This window comes from Dendrobates tinctorius, unplaced genomic scaffold, assembly GCF_039654945.1.
Source record: "Dendrobates tinctorius isolate UK_male_01 unplaced genomic scaffold, ASM3965494v1 ptg000062l, whole genome shotgun sequence".
NCBI lineage: Eukaryota > Metazoa > Chordata > Amphibia > Anura > Dendrobatidae > Dendrobates > Dendrobates tinctorius.
The window spans coordinates 4,133,342-4,153,914 of record NW_027361730.1 but is presented as its reverse complement, the minus strand read 5'-3'; the positions used below and the strand labels follow the sequence as shown (position 1 = coordinate 4,153,914).

The 20,573-nt window shown below is 42.6% G+C and overlaps 1 protein-coding gene across 1 annotated transcript in view; it reads right to left on the bottom strand.

The window, feature by feature from the left end:
* Nucleotides 1–8,923: 8,923 nt before the first annotated feature.
* The window catches only part of IRF5 (interferon regulatory factor 5), a 74,308-nt gene continuing 62,658 nt past the window's right edge, over nt 8,924–20,573 (bottom strand). The window contains exons 8-9 of the mRNA XM_073579226.1: nt 15,020–15,138; nt 8,924–11,109 (exon numbers count right to left, since the gene is read on the bottom strand). Of these exons, the coding sequence (XP_073435327.1) occupies nt 10,864–11,109; nt 15,020–15,138 (365 nt within the window). The 3' untranslated portion in view covers nt 8,924–10,863. The remainder of the gene's footprint in view (nt 11,110–15,019; nt 15,139–20,573) is intronic.

Here is a 20,573-nt window from a genome sequence, read left to right as displayed (position 1 = left end):
TCTCTCCTTCAAACCACATATCCAAACCCTTTCCACTTCCTGCCGACTTCAACTCAAAAATATTTCACGCATCCGTTCATTCCTCACCCAAGAATCTGCAAAAACCCTAGTCCATGCCCTCATCATCTCTCGCCTTGACTACTGCAACCTCATGCTCTGCGGCCTCCCCTCAAACACTCTCGCACCCCTCCAATCTATTCTAAACTCTGCTGCCCGACTAATCCACCTGTCCCCCCGCTATTCCCCAGCTTCTCCCCTCTGTCAATCCCTTCACTGGCTCCCAATTGCCCAGAGACTCCATTACAAAACCCTAACCATGACATACAAAGCCATCCACAACTTGTCTCCTCCATACATCTGTGACCTCGTCTCCCGGTACTTTCCTGCACGCAACCTCCGATCCTCACAAGATCTCCTTCTCTACTCCCCTCTTATCTCCTCTTCCCACAATCGCATACAAGATTTCTCTCGCGCATCTCCCCTACTCTGGAACTCTCTACCACAACATATCAGACTCTCACCTACCATCGAAACCTTCAAAAAGAGCCTGAAGACCCACCTCTTCCGACAAGCCTATAACCTGCAGTAACCACCGATCGACCAAACCGCTGCACGACCAGCTCTACCCTCGCCTACTGTATTATCACCCATCCCTTGAAGATTGTGAGCCCTCGCGGGCAGGGTCCTCTCTCCTCCTGTACCAGTTATGACTTGTATTGTTTAAGACTATTGTACTTGTTTTTATGTATACCCCCCTCACATGTAAAGCGCCATGGAATAAATGGCGCTATAACAATAAATAATAATAATAATAATAAATAATCATCTTCAAGAACTGACTATTCTCGTTGCCTATTACAGGTGCTTTTCACAAAATTAGAATATCATCAAAAAGTTTATTAAAGTTCTTCAATACAAAAAGTGAAACTCATTATAGAGTCATTACAAACAGAGTGATCTATTTCAAGTGTTTATTTGTTAATGTTGATGATTATGGATTACAGCCAATGAAAACCCAAGTCATTATCTCAGTAAATTAGAATAATTAACAAAAAACACCTATAAAGGCTTCCTAAGCATTTAAAAAGGTCCCTTTGTCTGTTTCAATATGCGCCACAATCATGGGGAATACTGCGGACATGACAGATGTCCAGAAGGCAGTCATTGACACACTCCACAAGGAGGATAAGCCACAAAAGGTCATTGCTAAAGAAACTGGCTGTTCAGAGTGATGTATCCAAGCATATTAGTGGAAAAAAAAAAGTGATAGAAAAAAGTGCATAAGCAAGTGGGATAACCGCAGCCTTGAAGGGATTGTTATGAAAAGGCCATTCAAAACTTTGGGGGAGATTCACAAGGAGTGGACTGCTGTTGGAGTGATTGCTTCAAGAGCCACCACACACAGATGTATCCAGGACATGGGCTACAAGTGTCGCATTCCTTGTCTCAAGCCACTCATGGACCAATAGACAACGCCAGAAGTGTCTTACCTGGGCCAAGGAGAAAAAGAACTGGGCTGTTGCTCAGTGGTTCAAGGTGTTGTTTTCAGATGAAAGTAAATTTTGCATTTCATTTGGAAATCAAGGTCCCAGAACCTGGAGGAAGAGCAGAGAGGCACACAATCCAAGCTGCTTGAGGTCTAGTGTGAAGTTTTCACAATCAGTGATAGTTTGGGGAGCCATGTCATCTGCTGGTGTAGGTCCACTGTGTTTTATCAAGAACAAAGTCAGCGCAGCCGTCAACCAGGACATTTTAGAGCACTTCATGCTTCCTTCTGCCGACAAGGTTTCTGGAGATGGACATTGCATTCTCCAGCAGGAGCTGGCATGGATCCACACTTCCAAAAGTACCAGTACCTGGTTTAAAAACAACAGTATCACTGTGCTTGATTGGCCAGCAAACTCGCCTGACCTTAACCCCATAGAGAGTCTGTGGTATTGTCAAGAGGAAGATGAGAGCCACCAGACCCAACAATGCAGACGAGCTGAAGGCGTATTGAGTGCGTTTACTGAACGTACATATCAGTAGGCCAACATTTTGGATTTTAAAATCATTTTTCAAGCTGGTGTTATAAAATATTCTAATTTACTGAGATAATGACTTTTGGGTTTTCATTGGCTGTAAGCCATAATCATCAACATTAACAGAAATAAACACTTGAAATAGATCACTTTTTGTATTGAAGAACTGAAAAAATTAACTTTTTGATATTCTAACTTTGTGAGAAGCACCTGTATATACAGTGCCTACAAGTAGTATTCAACCCCCTGCAGATTTAGCAGGTTTACACATTCGGAATTAACTTGGCATTGTGACATTTGGACTGTAGATCAGCCTGGAAGTGTGAAATGCACTGCAGCAAAAAAGAATGTATTTCTTTGTGTAATTTTTTTTTTTAAATTGTGAAAAGTTTATTCAGAGGGTCATTTATTATTCAACCCCTCAAACCACCAGAATTCTGTTTGGTTCCCCTAAAGTATTAAGAAGTATTTCAGGCACAAAGAACAATGAGATTCACATGTTTGGATTAATTATCTCTTTTTCCAGCCTTTTCTGACTATTTAAGACCCTCCCCAAACTTGTGAACAGCACTCATACATGGTCAACATGGGAAAGACAAAGGAGCATTCCAAGGCCATCAGAGACAAGATCGTGGAGGGTCACAAGGCTGGCAAGGGGTACAAAACCCTTTCCAAGGAGTTGGGCCTACCTGTCTCCACTGTTGGGAGCATCATCCGGAAGTGGAAGGCTTATGGAACTACTGTTAGCCTTCCACGGCCTGGACAGCCTTTGAAAGTTTCCTCCCGTGCCGAGGCCAGTCTTGTCCGAAGAGTCAAGGCTAACCCAAGGACAACAAGGAAGGAGCTCTGGGAAGATCTCATGGCAGTGGTGACATTGGTTTCAGTCAATACCATAAGTAACGTACTCCACCGCAATGGTCTCCGTTCCAGACGAGCCCGTAAGGTACCTTTACTTTCAAAGCGTCATGTCAAGGCTCGTCTACAGTTTGCTCATGATCACTTGGAGGACTCGGAGACAGACTGGTTCAAGGTTCTCTGGTCTGATGAGACCAAGATCGAGATCTTTGGTGCAAAACACACACGTGACGTTTGGAGACTGGATGGCACTGCATACAACCCCAAGAATACCATCCCTACAGTCAAGCATGGTGGTGGCAGCATCATGCTGTGGGGCTGTTTCTCAGCCAAGGGGCCTGGCCATCTGGTCCGCATCCATGGTAAGATGGATAGCACGGCCTACCTGGAGATTTTGGCCAAGAACCTCCGCTCCTCCATCAAGGATCTTAAGATGGGTCGTCATTTCATCTTCCAACAAGACAACGACCCAAAGCACACAGCCAAGAAAACCAAGGCCTGGTTCAAGAGGCAAAAAATCAAGGTGTTGGAGTGGCCTAGTCAGTCTCCTGACCTTAACCCAATTGAAAACTTGTGGAAGGAGCTCAAGATTAAAGTCCACATGAGACACCCAAAGAACCTAGATAACTTGGAGAAGATCTGCATGGAGGAGTGGGCCAAGATAACGCCAGAGACCTGTGCCGGCCTGATCAGGTCTTATAAAAGACGATTTTCATTAGCTGTAATTGCAAACCTAACAGTACCTATCCTATCCTGTGCCTTATATATTACAGCCCTCATGTAATAGTGCCCATCCTGTGCCTTATATAGAATCATAGAATCGTAGAGTTGGAAGGGACCTCCTGGGCCATCTGGTCCAACCCCCTGCTCAAAGCAGGATTCGCTAAATCAGCCCAGTCAGATGTCTGTCCAGCCTCTGTTTGAAGACTTCCATTGAAGGAGAAATCACCACTTCTCGTGGCAGCCTGTTCCACTCATTGATCACTCTAACTGTCAAAAAGTTTTTTCTAATATCTAATCTGTGTCTCCTCCCATTCAGTTTCATCCCATTGCTTCTAGTCTTTCCTTGTGCAAATGAGAATAAAGTTGATCCTTCTACAATGTGACAGCCCTTTAAGTATTTGTAGACAGCTATTAAGTCTCCTCTCAGTCTTCTCTTTTGCAAACTAAACATTCCCAAATCCTGCAACCTTTCCTCATAAGACAGGGTTTGCAGACCGGTCACCATTCTGGTCGCTCTTTTCTGAACTTGCTCCAGTTTGTTGATGTCTTTTTTTAAATGTGGTGCCCAAAACTGGACACAATATTCCAGATGAGGTCTGACCAAAGAGGAGTAGAGGGAAATAATGACTTCACGTGATCTAGACTGTATGCTTCTGTTAATACATCCTAGAATTGCATTTGCCTTTTTTGCTGCTGCATCACACTGTTGACTCATATTCAGTCTGTGATCTATTAGTATACCCAAGTCTTTTTCACATGTGCTGTCACTTAGCCCTATTCCTCCCATTCTATATATGCTTTTTTCATTTTTATTGCCCAGATGTAGTACTTTGCATTTCTCCCTGTTAAAAACCATTCTGTTAGTTGCTGCCCACTTCTCCAGTTTATTTATATCTTTTTGAATCCTCTCTCTCTCTTCTCTAGTATTAGCTATCCCTCCTAGCTTTGTGTCATCAGCAAATTTAATCAGTTTACCCTCAATTCCTTCATCTAAATCGTTGATAAAGATGTTGAACAATACAGGGCCCAGGACAGAGCCCTGTGGTACCCCACTTGAGACATTCTTCCAACTGGATGTGCAGCCATTTACGACCACTCTTTGGGTCCTATCACTAAGCCAGTTATGAATCCACCTAACAGTTGCCTTGTCCATTCCATACTTAGTCATTTTTTCAATAAGGATTGTATGAGAGACTTTGTCAAATGCTTTGCTGAAGTCAAGATATACTATATCTACAGCATTTCCTTGATCCACCCAATCAGTAATACCGTCATAGAAGGAAATTAAATTAGTCTGACATGACTTATTAGTTACAAACCCATGCTGACTCTGTTTAATCACTTCATTCTTTTCCAGGTATTGACATACATGTTGTTTAATAATTTGTTCAAAGATCTTTCCTGGTATAGAAGTCAGACTCACCGGCCTATAGTTGCCTGGGTCCACCTTCTTCCCCTTTTTGAAGATAGGAGCAACATTTGCTCTTCTCCAGTCTTCTGGCATTTCTCCTGTTCTCCAAGAATTTTCAAAGATTATGGAGAGGGGTTCAAAAATTTCTTCTGCTATCTCCTTCAGTACTCTGGGGTGTAATTCATCTGGACCTGGAGACTTGAATTCATTTAGGTTAGCTAAGTGTTTCCTCACTATCTTTCTGTTTATAGATATCCTGGATTCTTCTATTCCCTTAATAGGACAGTGAATAACAGTTGATGTTACATTTCCTTTCTGAGAGAAAACAGATGCAAAATAGGAATTTAAAAGTTCAGCCTTCTCAACATCCTGTCTTACCATTTCATCATTTTCATCCTGTAAAAATCCTATAGCATCTTTGACTTTTCTTTTACTTTTGACATATCCCCAAAATCCTTTATTATTGCTTTTGACATCTCTTGCAAGCCTCAATTCATTTTCAGCTTTAGATAATCTGATTTGTGCCCTGCAGGTTCTGCAGACAGCATTATATTCTTCTTTAGATATGCCTCCCTCTTTCTATTTTATAAACATTTTTTTCTTCCTTTTTAGCATGTGCTTAAGTTCTGTGTTCATCCATCTTGGTTTCCTTAAATGCTTCCTATTCTTCCCTCTTTTTGGAATTGTTAACAACTGTGCTTTGAGAATTTCATTTTTCAAGATTTCCCATCCTTCCTGGACATTTTTGTCTTTAAGGCTATCCAGCCATTGGATCCCTCCAATTCTCTTTCTGAATCCTTTAAAATCTGCCTTTCTGAAATCTAACCTTGACGTCTGAGTCTTCACAGGTCTTCCGCCTCTAGTTATCCAAAATTCTAAAATAGCATGGTCGCTACCTCCTAGAGTCCCAGCCACTTTTACCTCCTCAACCATTTCCTCCCTGTTTATAAGGATTAGATCCAAGGTAGCAGTTCCCCTTGTTTTCTCCCTTACCTTTTGGAAGATAAAGTTGTCAGCAAGAGAGGATAAGAATTTCCTTGACCTGTTAGTTTTGCCTGAGAGAGATTCCCAACAAATGTCTGGATAGTTGAAATCTCCCATGACAACTGTGTCATATTTTTTGGAGAACTTGGCCATTTGATGCATAAAGAGTTCATCCATATCTTCAGCTTGCACAGGCGGCCTGTAGTAAATGCCTACAATGGTGTCCTTTCCATTGTTCTGTCTGTATTCTTACCCAAACAGTTTCCACAGAACTCCCAGTCTCTGAAGCTTCAATCTCTGTGCAGATATACGCGTTTCTAACATACAATGCGACACCCCCTCCTCGTTTATCAAGTCTGTTTCTTGCAAATAAGTTGTATCCTTCTAGTCTTGTATTCCAATCATGTGTATTGTCCCACCAAGTTTCAGTGATTCCAATGACATCATATTTCTTTTCCTGTGTTAGTAGTTCCAATTCTCCTTGTTTGTTGCCCATGCTTTGTGCATTAGTATAGAAACATTTTAGTTTGTGATTGGTTTCTCTTTCTCCAATATTTTTATTAATTAGATACTTTTGTCTTTGTTCTTCCTTTCCACTTCTAATAGCAGAGTTCTCAATAGCATTTGTCAGGTGTTTGGCTTTTTCTGGTCTTTTGCTTCCCTTCCCATGTTGTTCTAGTTTAAAGCTCTCCTTACAAGTGTAGCAAGGCGACTTCCAAATACATGCTTTCCAGTCTTCGTAAGGTGCACCCCATCTCTAGCAAGTAGTCCATCGTATAAGTAGTTCACTCCGTGATCCAGAAATCCAAATCGTTGCTGACGGCACCATCGACGTAGCCAGTTGTTCACCTGCAGAATCTTATTCCACCTCCTTGTTCCATGGCCATCCACTGGGAGGATGGAAGAGAAGACCACCTGCGCTCCCAGTTCTTTCACTTTCTTGCCTAAGTCTTCAAAGTCTCTGCAGATGGTTTCCATGTCTTTTCTTGCGGTGTCATTTGTCCCCACATGTAGTAGCAGGAATGGGTAGTCATCTGTAGGTCTGAAGAGTCCTGATATCCTGTCAGACACATCTTTAATTTTTGCACCTGGAAGACAGCACATTTCTCTTGAAGTTTTATCCGGTCTGCAGATAGCGGCCTCTGTTCCTCTCAACAGGGAATCCCCCATGACCACCACTCTCCGTTTCTTCTTCACAACATTTTTCTTTCTCCATCCAGGAGGACTCTGAAGGCGTACAAGGTTGCTGTTTGTTGGCAAAGTCTTATCCTGATGTATTTCTTCATCGTTTTCCTGCGTGAGAGCCTGGTACTGGTTTCTGAGCAGTATGGGTGCTGACTGCCTCCTGATCCTCTGGGTCACATGTCTCCATTCCTCTGTTTCTTCAGGTGCACTTCGAATGTCTTCTCTTTCTGTAACATGAAGAGATAATTCTGCTCTGTCCAAGAACTCTTCACCTTCCTTAATGATCTTCAATGTAGCTAACCTCTCTTCGAGATTTTGCAACTTTTCCTCCAACAAGGACACAAGCTTGCATTTGTGGCATGTGAAGTTTGGCTTTTCCACTGGTAAGACTGTGAACATGTAGCAAGAAATGCAGCTCACCAAATGGCTCCTGGCCTCTTCCATCTTGAGACGGTTTTTCCGATTTCCTCTTTTCAGCTGCAACGGCCAAAACCCAGTGATCGTTGAGCTCGCGGAGACTCTTCACTTATCCCAGAAGGCACTGGGAATATGCAAATGATCTCAAGACTCTTCCCCTGGTTTTTGTTATTCCACAAAATATTAAACCTAGGGGTTGAATAATAATTGACCCACACTTTTGTTTAAAATTTAACTGAGCAACATAACTTTTTGGTTTGTAAGATTTATGCATCTGTTAATAAATCCTGCTCTTGTGTGAAGTTTGAAGGCTCTAACTTATTTGCATCTTATCAAACCTGCTAAATCTGCAGGGGGTTGAATACTACTTGTAGGCACTGTACAAGCTCTGGTGACCAGGACGGCACCAAGCAGTAGTTTCATCTTATGGCTGTGTAACTTATCTATGTGTTATATATTGTATGTATCAAATGTCTAGGAATTCTACAATATGCCTTGGATAAGGACTCATGGAGTGGCAACAAAGGCAGCGGCTAATCGTTGGTGAATGTGATTTTGTAGAAGAAAGGGCACTGTTTCACATTCAGAACCATGTGGCTATTGCATTGTTTTGAGAGTAAGGCTGTGTGCACACGATGCAGATTTGCAGCGGATTTTACCGCACAAACGTTGCATATCCGCATTGTGATGTACAGTAGCCTTAAAATCAATGAAAAAAAAAAAACCCGCTGTGCAGACGCTGCAAATTTTTCAGTGCGGTTTTCCTGCGGTACAAAATCCACAGCATGTTACTACTTTTGTGCGGTTTTCCATCTCCCCTGTTACCAAATCCGCAGGGGGAAAACCGCACGAAAAATGCAGGTCATTTGACCCGCGGATTTCTTCCATTCTGCGCGGAAAAATCCGCAGGGCCAAAAAGTACGTCTGCACTCAGCCTAAAACAACGGTTTCCATACAAAATCAAGTGGTGGTCTGTTAATGGAAAAACAAAATATGGAGGCTTTCACCTGGTGGAACAAACACTGTAATACCATAGAGCATTGCAGCATATAATTTATAAAGCTAAATGTGGCAAAAAAAAATTATCGCTTGCACCACATGTGTTAGACACTTGTCTGGAAAAGTAACATGACTTAACAGGCAACAAAGTGTGTCCACATTGTGCCTCATCTCTGGAGCAAAGCAAGCCAAGTCCTAGGAGGTGAAAACGTAGGATAGGCAGCCTTAGAATACACCAAACCCCATTAACGTCTGATAAATCGGGCACTCATAAAGACTGTCTAAAATTTGTGCAGTTTAAAAATTGGACAGCACTATCAGACACTGGTAATGGAAATCATTTGTTCCTGTTATATTTTGTGTCAATTTGCACATATAGATGAATAATTGGTGAAAAAAGAGTCAGTGTGTAAGGCTGTGTAGTCAGTAGGTGCAGTAATTCTCAGAATGCAAGCCAGGTATATGGTTAAACATCTAGAAAACAAAATGGACATTCTTGTGCATTGATATTTGTAAAATAAATCAATGCTGTAAAAACACCACATGAATAGCAAGTTATGAACGTTTATATACAATTTCTCACTTGACAGTCGCTTTCATAATAATAAACTTCCCCTTTGTATAGAAGTGCTGGGCCTTTTCTTAAAGCTTAATGGTAACCGGTCAGCTGTTTTGCCGCTATAAGATACGGCCACGGCCTTTTAAGGGCTTATATGCAGCATTCTATAATGTTGTAGATAAGCCCCTGATCAGACCTCCAAGAGAAGAAAAATAAGTTTTATTATACTCACCCCATGGGGGGGGGGGGGCGGTGCGGTGCGGTCCAGGCCGATGGGTATCTTGGTCCGGTGTCTCCCATCTTCTTGCAATGCCGCCTTCTTGTTGCTTCATCGCTCCCCGGCATTGCATTTCTGTTGAGAGCAGAGCAAAGTACTGCAGTGCGCAGGCGTCGGGGGCCTCTCTGACCTTTCCTGGTGCCTGCGCACTACAGTACTTTGCTCCACCCTCAACAGGGCAGATAAGCACGCCTGCGCAGGAGCACAATGCTGGGGAGTGATGAAGCAACAGTAGGGCGGCATCGCAAGAAGATGGGAGGTGCTGGACCTGCGACACCCATCGGACTGGACCGAACCCCCCCCCCCCCTCCGAGTGACAATAATAAAACTTATTTTGTTATCTTTTAGGTCAGATCGGGGGCTTATCTAAAGCATTATAGAATTCTGTACATAAGCACTGAAAGGCGACCAAAACTGCTGACAGGTTCCCTTTAAGTGACTTGGACAGAGCTGCAATACCAAATAAACACTTCCCACAAATCCCATTCATTTAGCCTACACCCCATTGCTCTGTAAATCAATGTGGGTATCACCCCCCATCTTAAAGGGAATATGTCAGCATGATTTCACTCACACACTATGTATATAGCTTTTCCAAAGACCTGGCCAGTCCATTTCTTCATTACAAAAATAAAAAATTATTCAGTGGATATACAAATGAGTCTGTAGATCTGAAGGCTCTGTCACTCCAGCTCTATTCCCAGCCCAGCGTTGCCTCCCTCTGCTTGACGGATGATAACTCTTTTGCATGACATCACACAGCAACGAGGCTATTGGTCAAGCAGGAAGAGGATAGAGCTGGAGTGAAAGGTTTTAGTTCTACAAATAGTTATTTAGCCTCATTTGCACATTAATTCAAAGGCTGATTTCTCAGTAGTGAAGGTCTGGACTGGCCCTGTAGAAGTACTGCTGGACTTGTCTTTGAGAAACCTACATGTACACAGTTTGGTCTGTGAAATCTTGCTGACAGTTTGTTTAGATGTATAAAAACATCCTCAGCGGAAGGCAACAAATTTACAATGAAGTAAAACTGTTACCTACATCCGTATTCTGTTCCCCTTCTATTTTCTACATGTGTATTGTATGACCTCTATACTACAAAAATACAGAATTTCACCATTAGACAGAGCATAGACCAATGTGATATTTTTGCACACCAACATTTTGAAGGATAGACAACCTAAACATCAAACAGTTATATTTGTCAAGAGTTTCTGTATTTCATTCTTTTCCCCTAAAGAAGAGTGTGAGACCTTCTCCCTGAGGTTTCCTACAGTTGAAGCAATAAAGTATTATTATTCTGGACAAACGTGACTTCAACACCCAAATCTCCTCCTCCCCAATAGATGAAGACAATTCTGTGATTTGATGTTCTTCATGGTCAAACCCATCTAGTTTCTTGAACCACATTCTTCTCCATCCAGCAGTCCTGTTACGGCATGTTTCCTGTATGCATAGGCCATGGGCCAGAGTCTACATTTACAGCAGCATTTGCTCCTCCATCTGGGACCATAGCTTGGGCCTGCTGGCTTTGCCACAACTGATGAAGTTCCTTAAATTGCTCCACCATCTTATCCTTTAGATCTGGATGTGAGATTTGAAGCTTTATACTATCTGCAGACCAGGAGATTTCCCCAGTGAAGATTTCAGACAGCAAGCGAGCAGCTACAGGAATAACCTACAAGATGAATAATGAAAAGTCATGAAATGGAGTAAGATAGTTACTAATCAACATTTATTAAAAAAAAAAAAAAAGAAAGGACTCACCCACCAGGATAACTGGATAATGCCATGTTAAGGCATAAGATGTCAGAGAGGCGTGCTTTGGTTAAATCCCTTCCCCCTCCTTATGAGCCCATGCAGATGATGTTCTATGTGGACCATCAATATACTGTAGTGTTCAAAATAATAGCAGTGTGTTCAAAAACTTGTTAATCACAAAATCTTTACACTAGTTTTTATTTCCAGCATTGGAAACATTGTACACTGATTTCTAATTCAAAAAATGAAGAGAAATCTATAATTTTAACTACTTTACAGGAAACAAAAAATGAACATTGGGCGGTTTAAAAAAAAAAAAAAAAAGTGTCTACATTTGTCTTTCCAAACTCACAATATGTACTTATTTTGTGGATTTAGCATTCCTGGGAATCAAACCTAAAATTTTGTTGTATACCCACAGTTTTTTTTTTTTTTTTAAAAACTGCTTCACATCTATGTTGCATGGAGTCAACCAACTTCTGACACATCACTGTTCTTCCAGCCCAGGATGCTTGGACTACATCCAACAATTTATTTGGTATTTGTTGGCTTTACCTAAGGCCTCTTTCACACATGTGTGGTGACAGTTTTCACACGTACCGGAGACACTGACACATGTAGACCCATTCAAATGAATGGGTCTGTGCAAATATCAGTGTGGTACCACACGTAGACTTGTCCGTTTTTTCAGCAAAACGTCCCGCAGACTGGGAACACACATTGATGTCATCCGTGTGACACGCATCTGTGCCGGGGAAGAAGTGCTATAGTAAGTGCTATTCCACGGTGGCAGGTGCTGAAGACTGTTTCCATCATTCTCCTCTGCTGTGCCGGCAATCAGCGCGAGCAGAGGAGAATGATGAAAGTTATATTAGGCTGTGTGCACACGTAGCGATTTTTAAGCGTTTTTGCCGCGATTTTCGGCGCGAAAACGCTTAAAAATCGTGTACAGAACGCACCCCATGCATTCCTATGGTATTCCGCACATGCTGTGCTACTGCTGCGCTTTTTTCCGCGGCGGAATCGCATCGCGGAAAAAATCGCAGCATGCTCATTCTTTTGTGCGGAATCGCAAAGAATTGCTGCGATTCCGCACCCATAGGAATGCATGAGAATCGCTTACTTCCCGCATGTGGCTATGCCCACCATGCGGGAAGTTAAGCGTCTCATGTGCGGTTGGTACCCACGGTGTGGAGGAGAGGAGACTGTCCTCCAGGCCCTGGGTACCATCCCCCTGTAAATAAAAAATAAAAAATCGGGGTATATTTACCTTCCGATGTCCCGCGCTGCATTCCCGGCCTAGCGTTCCCAGTAATGCCTTGCGGCAAGGCCCTGTAATGACGTATCTCGCGTGACTCTAGCGGTCTCGCGAGATCGCTATAGCAACGTGAGACTACGTCATCACAGGTCTCGCAAGGCATTACTGGGAACGCTGAGGCCCGGGAATGCATCGCGGGACGCCGGAAGGTAAATATACCCAGATTTTTTTTATTTTTTTAGCATTTTAACATCCTATCTTTTACTATTGATGCCGCATAGGCGGCCTCAATAGTAAAAACCTGGTCACACTTGTCAAACACTATGTTTGACGTGTGACCAACCTGTCAATCACTTTCCAAGCGATGCTTCAAATCGCTTGGAAAGTGCTTGAATATCGCACGCGAAAATCGCGGCAAAATCGTGATCAAAATTGCGGCGAAATCGCGCAGAAAAAAACATGCGATTTCTGGGAAGGAGTCCGGTTTTTAGTGAGCGTTTTAAAACGCTACGTGTGCCCACAGCCTTAAAGTAAGAACTATGACAGCAGGTGGAGGCTTTTGGGACTATTACTCCCATCATCCAACACCTGCTGGTGCTAGGAACAGTGACAGCGGGAGCAGATGATTGGGGTATTCCTCACCTGCTGCCTGCAATATAACTAAATGAATGAAAAACCCGGCATGGGTTCCCTTTATTTTCTTTAACCAACTAGGAAAAACTCACAGCGGGGGGGCTATAACACTCAGCTGTCAGCACAGCTGGTTAACAAGAATAGATGGGTCCCCACGCTGTATTTTTAATTATTTAAATACATTTTTAAAAATGTGTGGTGTCCCCCCCCCCCCCCCCCCATTTTTGACAACCAGCTTTGCTAAAGCTGACAGCTGGTATTCTCAGACTGATAAGGGGCCATTGATATAGACACCCCCCCCGACCCCAGGAAAAAAAGTAGCTGCCCAGAAAAGGCGCATTTATTAGATGCACCAATTCTGGCACTTTGGCCGGCTCTTCCTACTTGCCCTGTAGCAGTGGCAAGTGGGGTGATAGTTGGGAGTTGAGGTCACCTTTGTATTGTCAGGTGACATCAAGCCCCGAGATTCGTAATGGAGAGGCATCAATAAGACACCCCCATTACTAATCCTATAGTCACAGTGTAAGAACACTCATCAGAATAAAGTCCTTTGATTGAAAAAAATGACAGACTCCGTTAATCTCAAACCATACTTACAACCTCGCCTAATTCCACTGAAACCCTCGTTCTCCTGTAATAAAAATAAAAAATATACCATACCTGTCGGTCGTTCTGTCCCACGCCGTAATAAACGTCTGGGGGCTAAATAGTTTTCAACCTGGACGGTGCCAAGATGTGACCATCCCGGCTGAAAACCACTGGTGAATGAGCTGCTGCGAGCGCAGCAGCATTGACCTGCGGTGACACCATCGAGGTTCCCAGCCGTCCTGAACTGGGGTGACCTCAGGACCGTGGGAAAAAGTCATTGATGAGGTCACCGCAGGTCAGTGTCTTCACAGCAGATCACCGTGAAAAATTCTCTGTGAAGACACTGACCTTGAACTGCGGTGACCTCATCACTGACTTTTTCCCACGGTCCTGAGGTCACCCCAGTTCAAGCCAGCTGGGAACCTCGATGATGCCACCACTGGTCAATGCTTCCCCATTTCTCTTTAGACCAGTTGATGTGTTCTTTGGCAAACTGTATATGCTTCAGTACATGCCTTTTTTTTAAAAAAAAAAGTGGGGACTTCTTGCTAAGAGATTAGCTTTACATAGGCATTTTCTGTCACAGTACTCTCAGGTAACTTGCGACTGTCGCTGATCATTGGCTGAGCGCTTTTGCCATTTTGACTATTCTTCCATTAAATCAAATGGTAGACTTCAGTTTTCTTCCACATCTCTCTTGTTTGATTTTACATTTTAATGCATGGGAGATCATTTTAGCTGAACAGCCTATCATTGTCGGCATTTCTTTAAGTTTTACCCTCTCCAATCAATTTTTTAATCAAAGTACACTGTCCTTCTGAACAATGTCTCGAACAACTCATATTTCTCAGGCTTTCAAAGGGGAAATGCATGTACAACATGTCTTGGCTTCACCCTTAAGTAAAGGCCACCTGATTCACACCTGTTTCTTCACAGAATGATTGACCTCACTAATCTCAATACTGCTATTATTTTGAACACACCCATTTTCAATTTTTCTAATACACGCTTCAAAACACGCAGATCATGAACACTGAGTGTGTTGGTTTTATTAGAATCTACATGTGGTAATATAACTTATACCAAAAAATGTGATTAATCTGGTTAGTCATATTGGACTATTATTATTTTGAACACTACTGTATATTGTCAACCGTTTACTTGTAATACGTCTCTTCTGCAGTGGTGGCTCCAAGGAAAAATAAATCGCTGGCTGAATCTTCGGTCAAAATCAGCCGGTGGCCACGGTGGCTGGCTGAGAAGGGACAATCTCTGTAATAGTCACTATGAAGTGAGGAAATACACAGATTTTCATAGGCTGTTAAGTATAATCTAACAAGTTCAGTACCTGCACAGTGATTAGCTTTTTCTCTTTGGGTTTTCGATCTGGCCATTCCTCCCCAAAGCAGAAAAATATCTCATATGGGGGCAGTACATTGGTCTGTCCTTTCTGGCATGCAATAAGCTCTGTGGACATAAAAGAATAAATAAATCACTAAATATCTATATGTATTCTTCTAGGCCTGAAAATAAAGTTTTACTACAGTAATGGCAGAGAACAAGTCACTAGATTCATGCTGCCCAAAGCACAGGCAACATGAATCAGAGCCTGGGTGCACGACTGCAGCCAGGTATGGTTTTCTTTGAAATGCAGCCTTGATCAAGTGTGTTGACTGGTCTTCCCCGTGTGTATACAGTATCAGGGTTTTCAGACCGGTTTCTCTAAAGCACCGTAGTAATGATTCGATTCATAAACCCTATTGTTCAGGTAGTATGAAGCTAATTACATATTCCCCATAACCCCTTCCAAACATTGGATTTTGGAAGTATCCTTACGTCCAGGTCACTAGGTACTTGGAGATACTTACCAACATTGGACGTATGGATAAGTCAAGTCGATTTTGCGCACACGAGCTGAGCACATATGATCGTCGCTCGGTGTCTGCTGATTCAGACAGCTGACACCTGGGACTCAAGTGCCAGGAGCGGTGCCCTCATCCCTCCCGGCACTTTAAGCCCCTAAATGCTGCGATCTCAGCATTTAGCAAGCGGGCAGAGGGAAGAAAGCCTCTCTGTCCTTGGATCGTCATCACCGCGGGGGGCTCAACCGTTGCCATGGTGACCCGATGGGGTCATAACTAGAGATGAGCAAATTTGTTTGGATTCGGTTCTTCACAAAAATAGGAATAGAAAGCAATCAAAAATTGTCATGTGCCTGAAAATAGTATCAATAATGCTAACATGTCCCGCAAAAAACAAGCCGTCAGAAATATGGAAAAATTATCTCTCAAGCTAGTTTTTGCAAAAAAAAAAAAAAAAAAAGAAGCATCTTTTAGGGTGTGACAGAAGCCATATGTAAAAAAAACAAAAAAGATATAAATCTGGTATTGTTGTAATCGCACCAACCCGCAGAATAAAGTAGTCTAATCATTTATACCACACGAGAAGCAGCATAAAAAAATAAAACCAATTCACCTGCGGTTGATTTGTTCATTTTGCCTTCCAAAGATCGCAGTAAGGCTCGGAGCACATTTATCCTGCGCTCTGTGCTGCGTGATTACACTGGGATTTCTATGCAAGTCTCTGAAATATGTGATTCAGATGGAGGCATTGTGGACGATGTCTGGCTTCTGGTTCGGCCACAGTTTTGTGCATGTCTGAAAAGAAGCACACGGCTGAACAAAGGCCAGACTGAGTCCAGAGTAACTGCTGCCTCAGACTGCGGATACCGTGTGTCTGAAACAGTGCCTTCCCCCCAATTCCATCATGAAACACATACAGGCCTAGATGGGTTGAAACAGGTCGGTCACAGAGTTTGTTAATTCCATACACAGAGAAAGGCAATTACATTTCGCAAAGGGCTCATCGCCAAGAGCGACAAGCAAGCTGGCCAATGAGCGGTTACGAACCTTTACCCCTCTCTACACTGCCACTGTGACTTAATAACAAGGATTTTTTTTTAATTATTGTTTTTATTAGCAGCACATACATCGATGTAAAAGGGAGGGAGGGTGGGACAACAGCTTCCAGGGGTCAGCCGGGGGGAGAAAGAGAAGCCACTGACCCCTGGCACCTGAATTTAACCCATGTAGGTGTGGACGGACGCCCCTTCCTCTTTACTACCATTGGTCAGTTGGGCGTCCCAATTAGAAAATCAGCTATGGGATTTGGGCACTGAACAGCATTCCTCCAGCTTTGTTTATAGTGGGATCCGCAGTCAGAGGCACATTCCTTATTTAGTACCGGGCCTGCCAGTATAGTGAGTGGATCCCTTTGAGGTTTCATCTAAATCACATCACTCGGAGATTTTGATGGAAACCCCGATCCGATACAAGTGCTCAGCGTAGAGCGCCGGATAAATGTGATCCCCCAACGTTATGTAAAATGTTCCCAATAAAAGCTTCAAATTAATCTACACAAAGCAAGTCCCCTCTCAGGTCTGTCAACAGTCAATGGAAAGGGGGCTTCCATGCTACAAAGCTTCTGGAAAACAAAATGGCTCCTCGCACCCCAAAAAAATCCAGCAAATTCCGCGCTCCCAAATCCAAATGCCCTCCTCTCTTCTGAGCCGCAGACTGTGACTAAACCACATGTAGCGTCTATATGTTTGGCATTTCTGTAGCGATGACAGCCCGCCTAATTTACAGGTGTATGTCTCTACAAGCATGAGCTGGGCACAATGTACTGGTCCCTACAACGGCCATTTGCAATTTTCACTCATATCCCACTACTGCTTGTTTCTAGAAAACATCCAAGGAGTGAAAATAATCACTACACCTGTAGATACATTCCCAAAAGGGTATAATTTCCAAAATGGGGTCACTTGAAGGGGAATTCTTGTTTTTCCAGCACTTAGGGGCTCTGTATATGGAGTCTGCAAACTATTCTAGGAAAATTTGAGCTCCAGGAGGCAAATAGCGCTCCGTCTCGCCGTGTAGCCAAGCTGTACTGTACAGCCACATATGGGGTATTTCCACATTCAGAAGAAATTGTGGGACAAATTTTGGTGACTTTTATTCATTTCCCAGTGTGAAAATGTAAAATCGGGGGCTAAAACTAAATTTTGGTAGTAAAACTAATTATTTTTTTCTTCACAGCCCAATGGTATAAAATTGTGTGACACCTGTGGAGTCAGTATGATCACTGCAGCCCTAGGTGAATTCATTAAGAGGTGTAGTTTGTAAAATGGTGTCTCTTATAGGGAAGGGGGGGTGTGGTTCTGCTGTTCTGGCACCTCCGGGGCTCTGCCAATGTGACATGGCACCCTCAAACCAGTCCAGTAAAATCTGAACTCAAATATGGAGCTTCCTCCCTTCTGAGCTGTGCACTGTGCCTTAAAAGTATTTTTCGATCACATATGGCATATTGGCGTACTCAGGAGAAATTGCACAACAAATTTTCAGGTTCATTTTCTCCTGCTATTCTTTTTGGGTGAAATTTTTTTTTCCTTCATTTTCACAGGTTAACGTTGTAAAATTCTGTGAGGCACCTGTGGGTTGAAGGTACTTACGAAAAATCTAGATAGATTATTTGAACGGTCTAGTTTCCAAATGGTGTCACTTAAGGGGTTTCCTACTGTTCAGGCACACCAGTGATTCTCCAAACAGGACATGACACGGGCAGGCCATTCCATCAAAGTTTGCATTCCAAAACGTCACTCCATTTCTGAGCCCTGTTGTGCGCCCAAACAGTAGTTTACCCCCAGCTATGAGGTATCTGCATGTTCAGGAGATATTATGAAAATAAAAAAAATTTGTTTTTAAAATAAAAATGTGATTTTATTTTCACGGCTCTACATTATTAACTTCTGTGAAGCACTGGGGGGGAATTCAAGGTGCTCACCACACACCAAGATAAATTCCTTGAGGGATCTAGTTTCCATTATGGTGTCACTTGTGGGGGTTTTCACTGTTTAGGCACATCAAGGGCTCTCCAAGGGCAACATGGCATCAGCTAATTTTTCCAGCAAATTTTGTATTCAAAAAGTCAAATGGCGCTCCATCCCTTCCAAGCACCCAAACAGTGGTTTTCCCCCCCACATATGAGGTATCGGCAAGCTCATGAGAAATTGCACAACAGATTTTGGGGTCCATTTTTTTCCTGTTTCCCTTGTGAAAATAAAGAAATTTGGGTCTAAAGTAACATTTTGTGAAGAAAAAAAGCTAAATGTTCATTTTTTTCATCCATTTCTTCCACATTCCAAAACTTCATGTCAAGCACCTAAAGGGTTAATAAACTTCTTGGATGTGATTTTTAGCACCTTGAGGGGTGCAGTTTTTAGAATGGTGCAACTTTTGGGTACTTTCTGTCATACAGACCCCTCAGTCACTTCAAATGTGATGTGGTCCCCCCAAAAAAATGTTTTTGTAAATTTTGTTGAAAAAAAAAAAAAAAAAAAAAAGAAATAGTTTGTCAACTTTTAACCTTTATAACATCCTAACAAAAAAAAATGTTTAAAATATTGTGCCAATGTAGAGTTGACATGTGGGAAATGTAACTTATGACCTATTTTGTGTGACATAACTCTTAAGGGCAAAAAAAATTAAAAGTTTGAAAATTGTGACATTTTCACCAAATTTCTGTTTTTTTCACAAAGAAAGAAACACAAGTCATATCGAAAAATTTTTACCACTATTATAAAGTAGAATATGTCATGAGAAAACAATCTCTGTATAAGTGGGATCCGTTGAAGAGTTCCAGCGTTATTACCACATAAAGTGACACTGGTCAGAATTGTAAAATTTGCCCTGGTCATGTTGTTGAAAAGAGGCTTGGGGGCTGAAGGGGTTAAATGATCTTGCAAATGGAGTAACAGCATTGAGTACATTTAAATAGTTAAGGGCCTTTTACACATAGCGATATCGCTAAAGCGTCACCGATTTTGTGACACAACAGCGATATTGCTAGCGATTTTGCTACATGTGACACCTCAAACCGGCCCCTCCGCTGGATATCGCTGATCGCGCGAGAACGTCCTGGTCCATTTTCTCATCGCCGGCTTCCTGCTGGCGCCGACGAGCGACGCATGGACGCGGGCGGAAGACGTCATCAGAGCTGCGCGAGACAGGTAAGTAACGACCGCTGCTGCGTCACTGGTGAGATCTGCCTGTTTGGCAGCTCACTAGCGACCATTTAGCGATGCACCAGCGATCCTGACCGGGTCGTATGGTTGTCGGGATCACTGGTGCATCGCTAAATGTAACGGGACCTTTAGTCCCATTATTAAGTGATAACCTTTTCAGAGAATGGGAGTTCTAAAATGCTTCATAGAAACATAGCAGTACCTGCGCATGATCACAATATAATCCTACCTTCTAGGTGTGGTAGAGTTGGATCAGGGAGTTCCTAATCCCGCAGTCAAAATGTGGACACAAACAAAGCTGCCCTATTAAGGTTGTATGAAACTGATCTAAAAAGGTAAATACAGCATTGGGCAGAGAAAAGAAAAAGGGGGGGAAAAAAACAGCTAAATTCTAAATATAGATAACAATTACGCAAGAAACCTGCAAAAGCTACACAGGTTCATATTGACAAAGACTATGCAGGAAAATCCTAAATGCGTCGTGTTTTGGTTCCACACTACAAAGCTCAGATCGATAAAGGAATCTATCAGCATGATTTCACACCCAAAAGTATTAATGTACGCATTTTAACGCTTTCAGAGAAACACCCAACAATACCATTACAAGGTCAGTCCGCTCCTCCATTACAGAGAAATTAGTGTTTGAACTGATATGCTTAAGGACCAGTGTATATCTGAAGCCTTTGTCACTCCAGCTCTAGTCCCCACACAGTTACTCCTTTGCCTGAAATCACACAGCATAGAGGGTGTCAGTCAAGCAGGAGGTGGCGGCGCTGAAAAAAAAAAAAAAATAGAGCTGGAGTGACAGATTTCAGATATT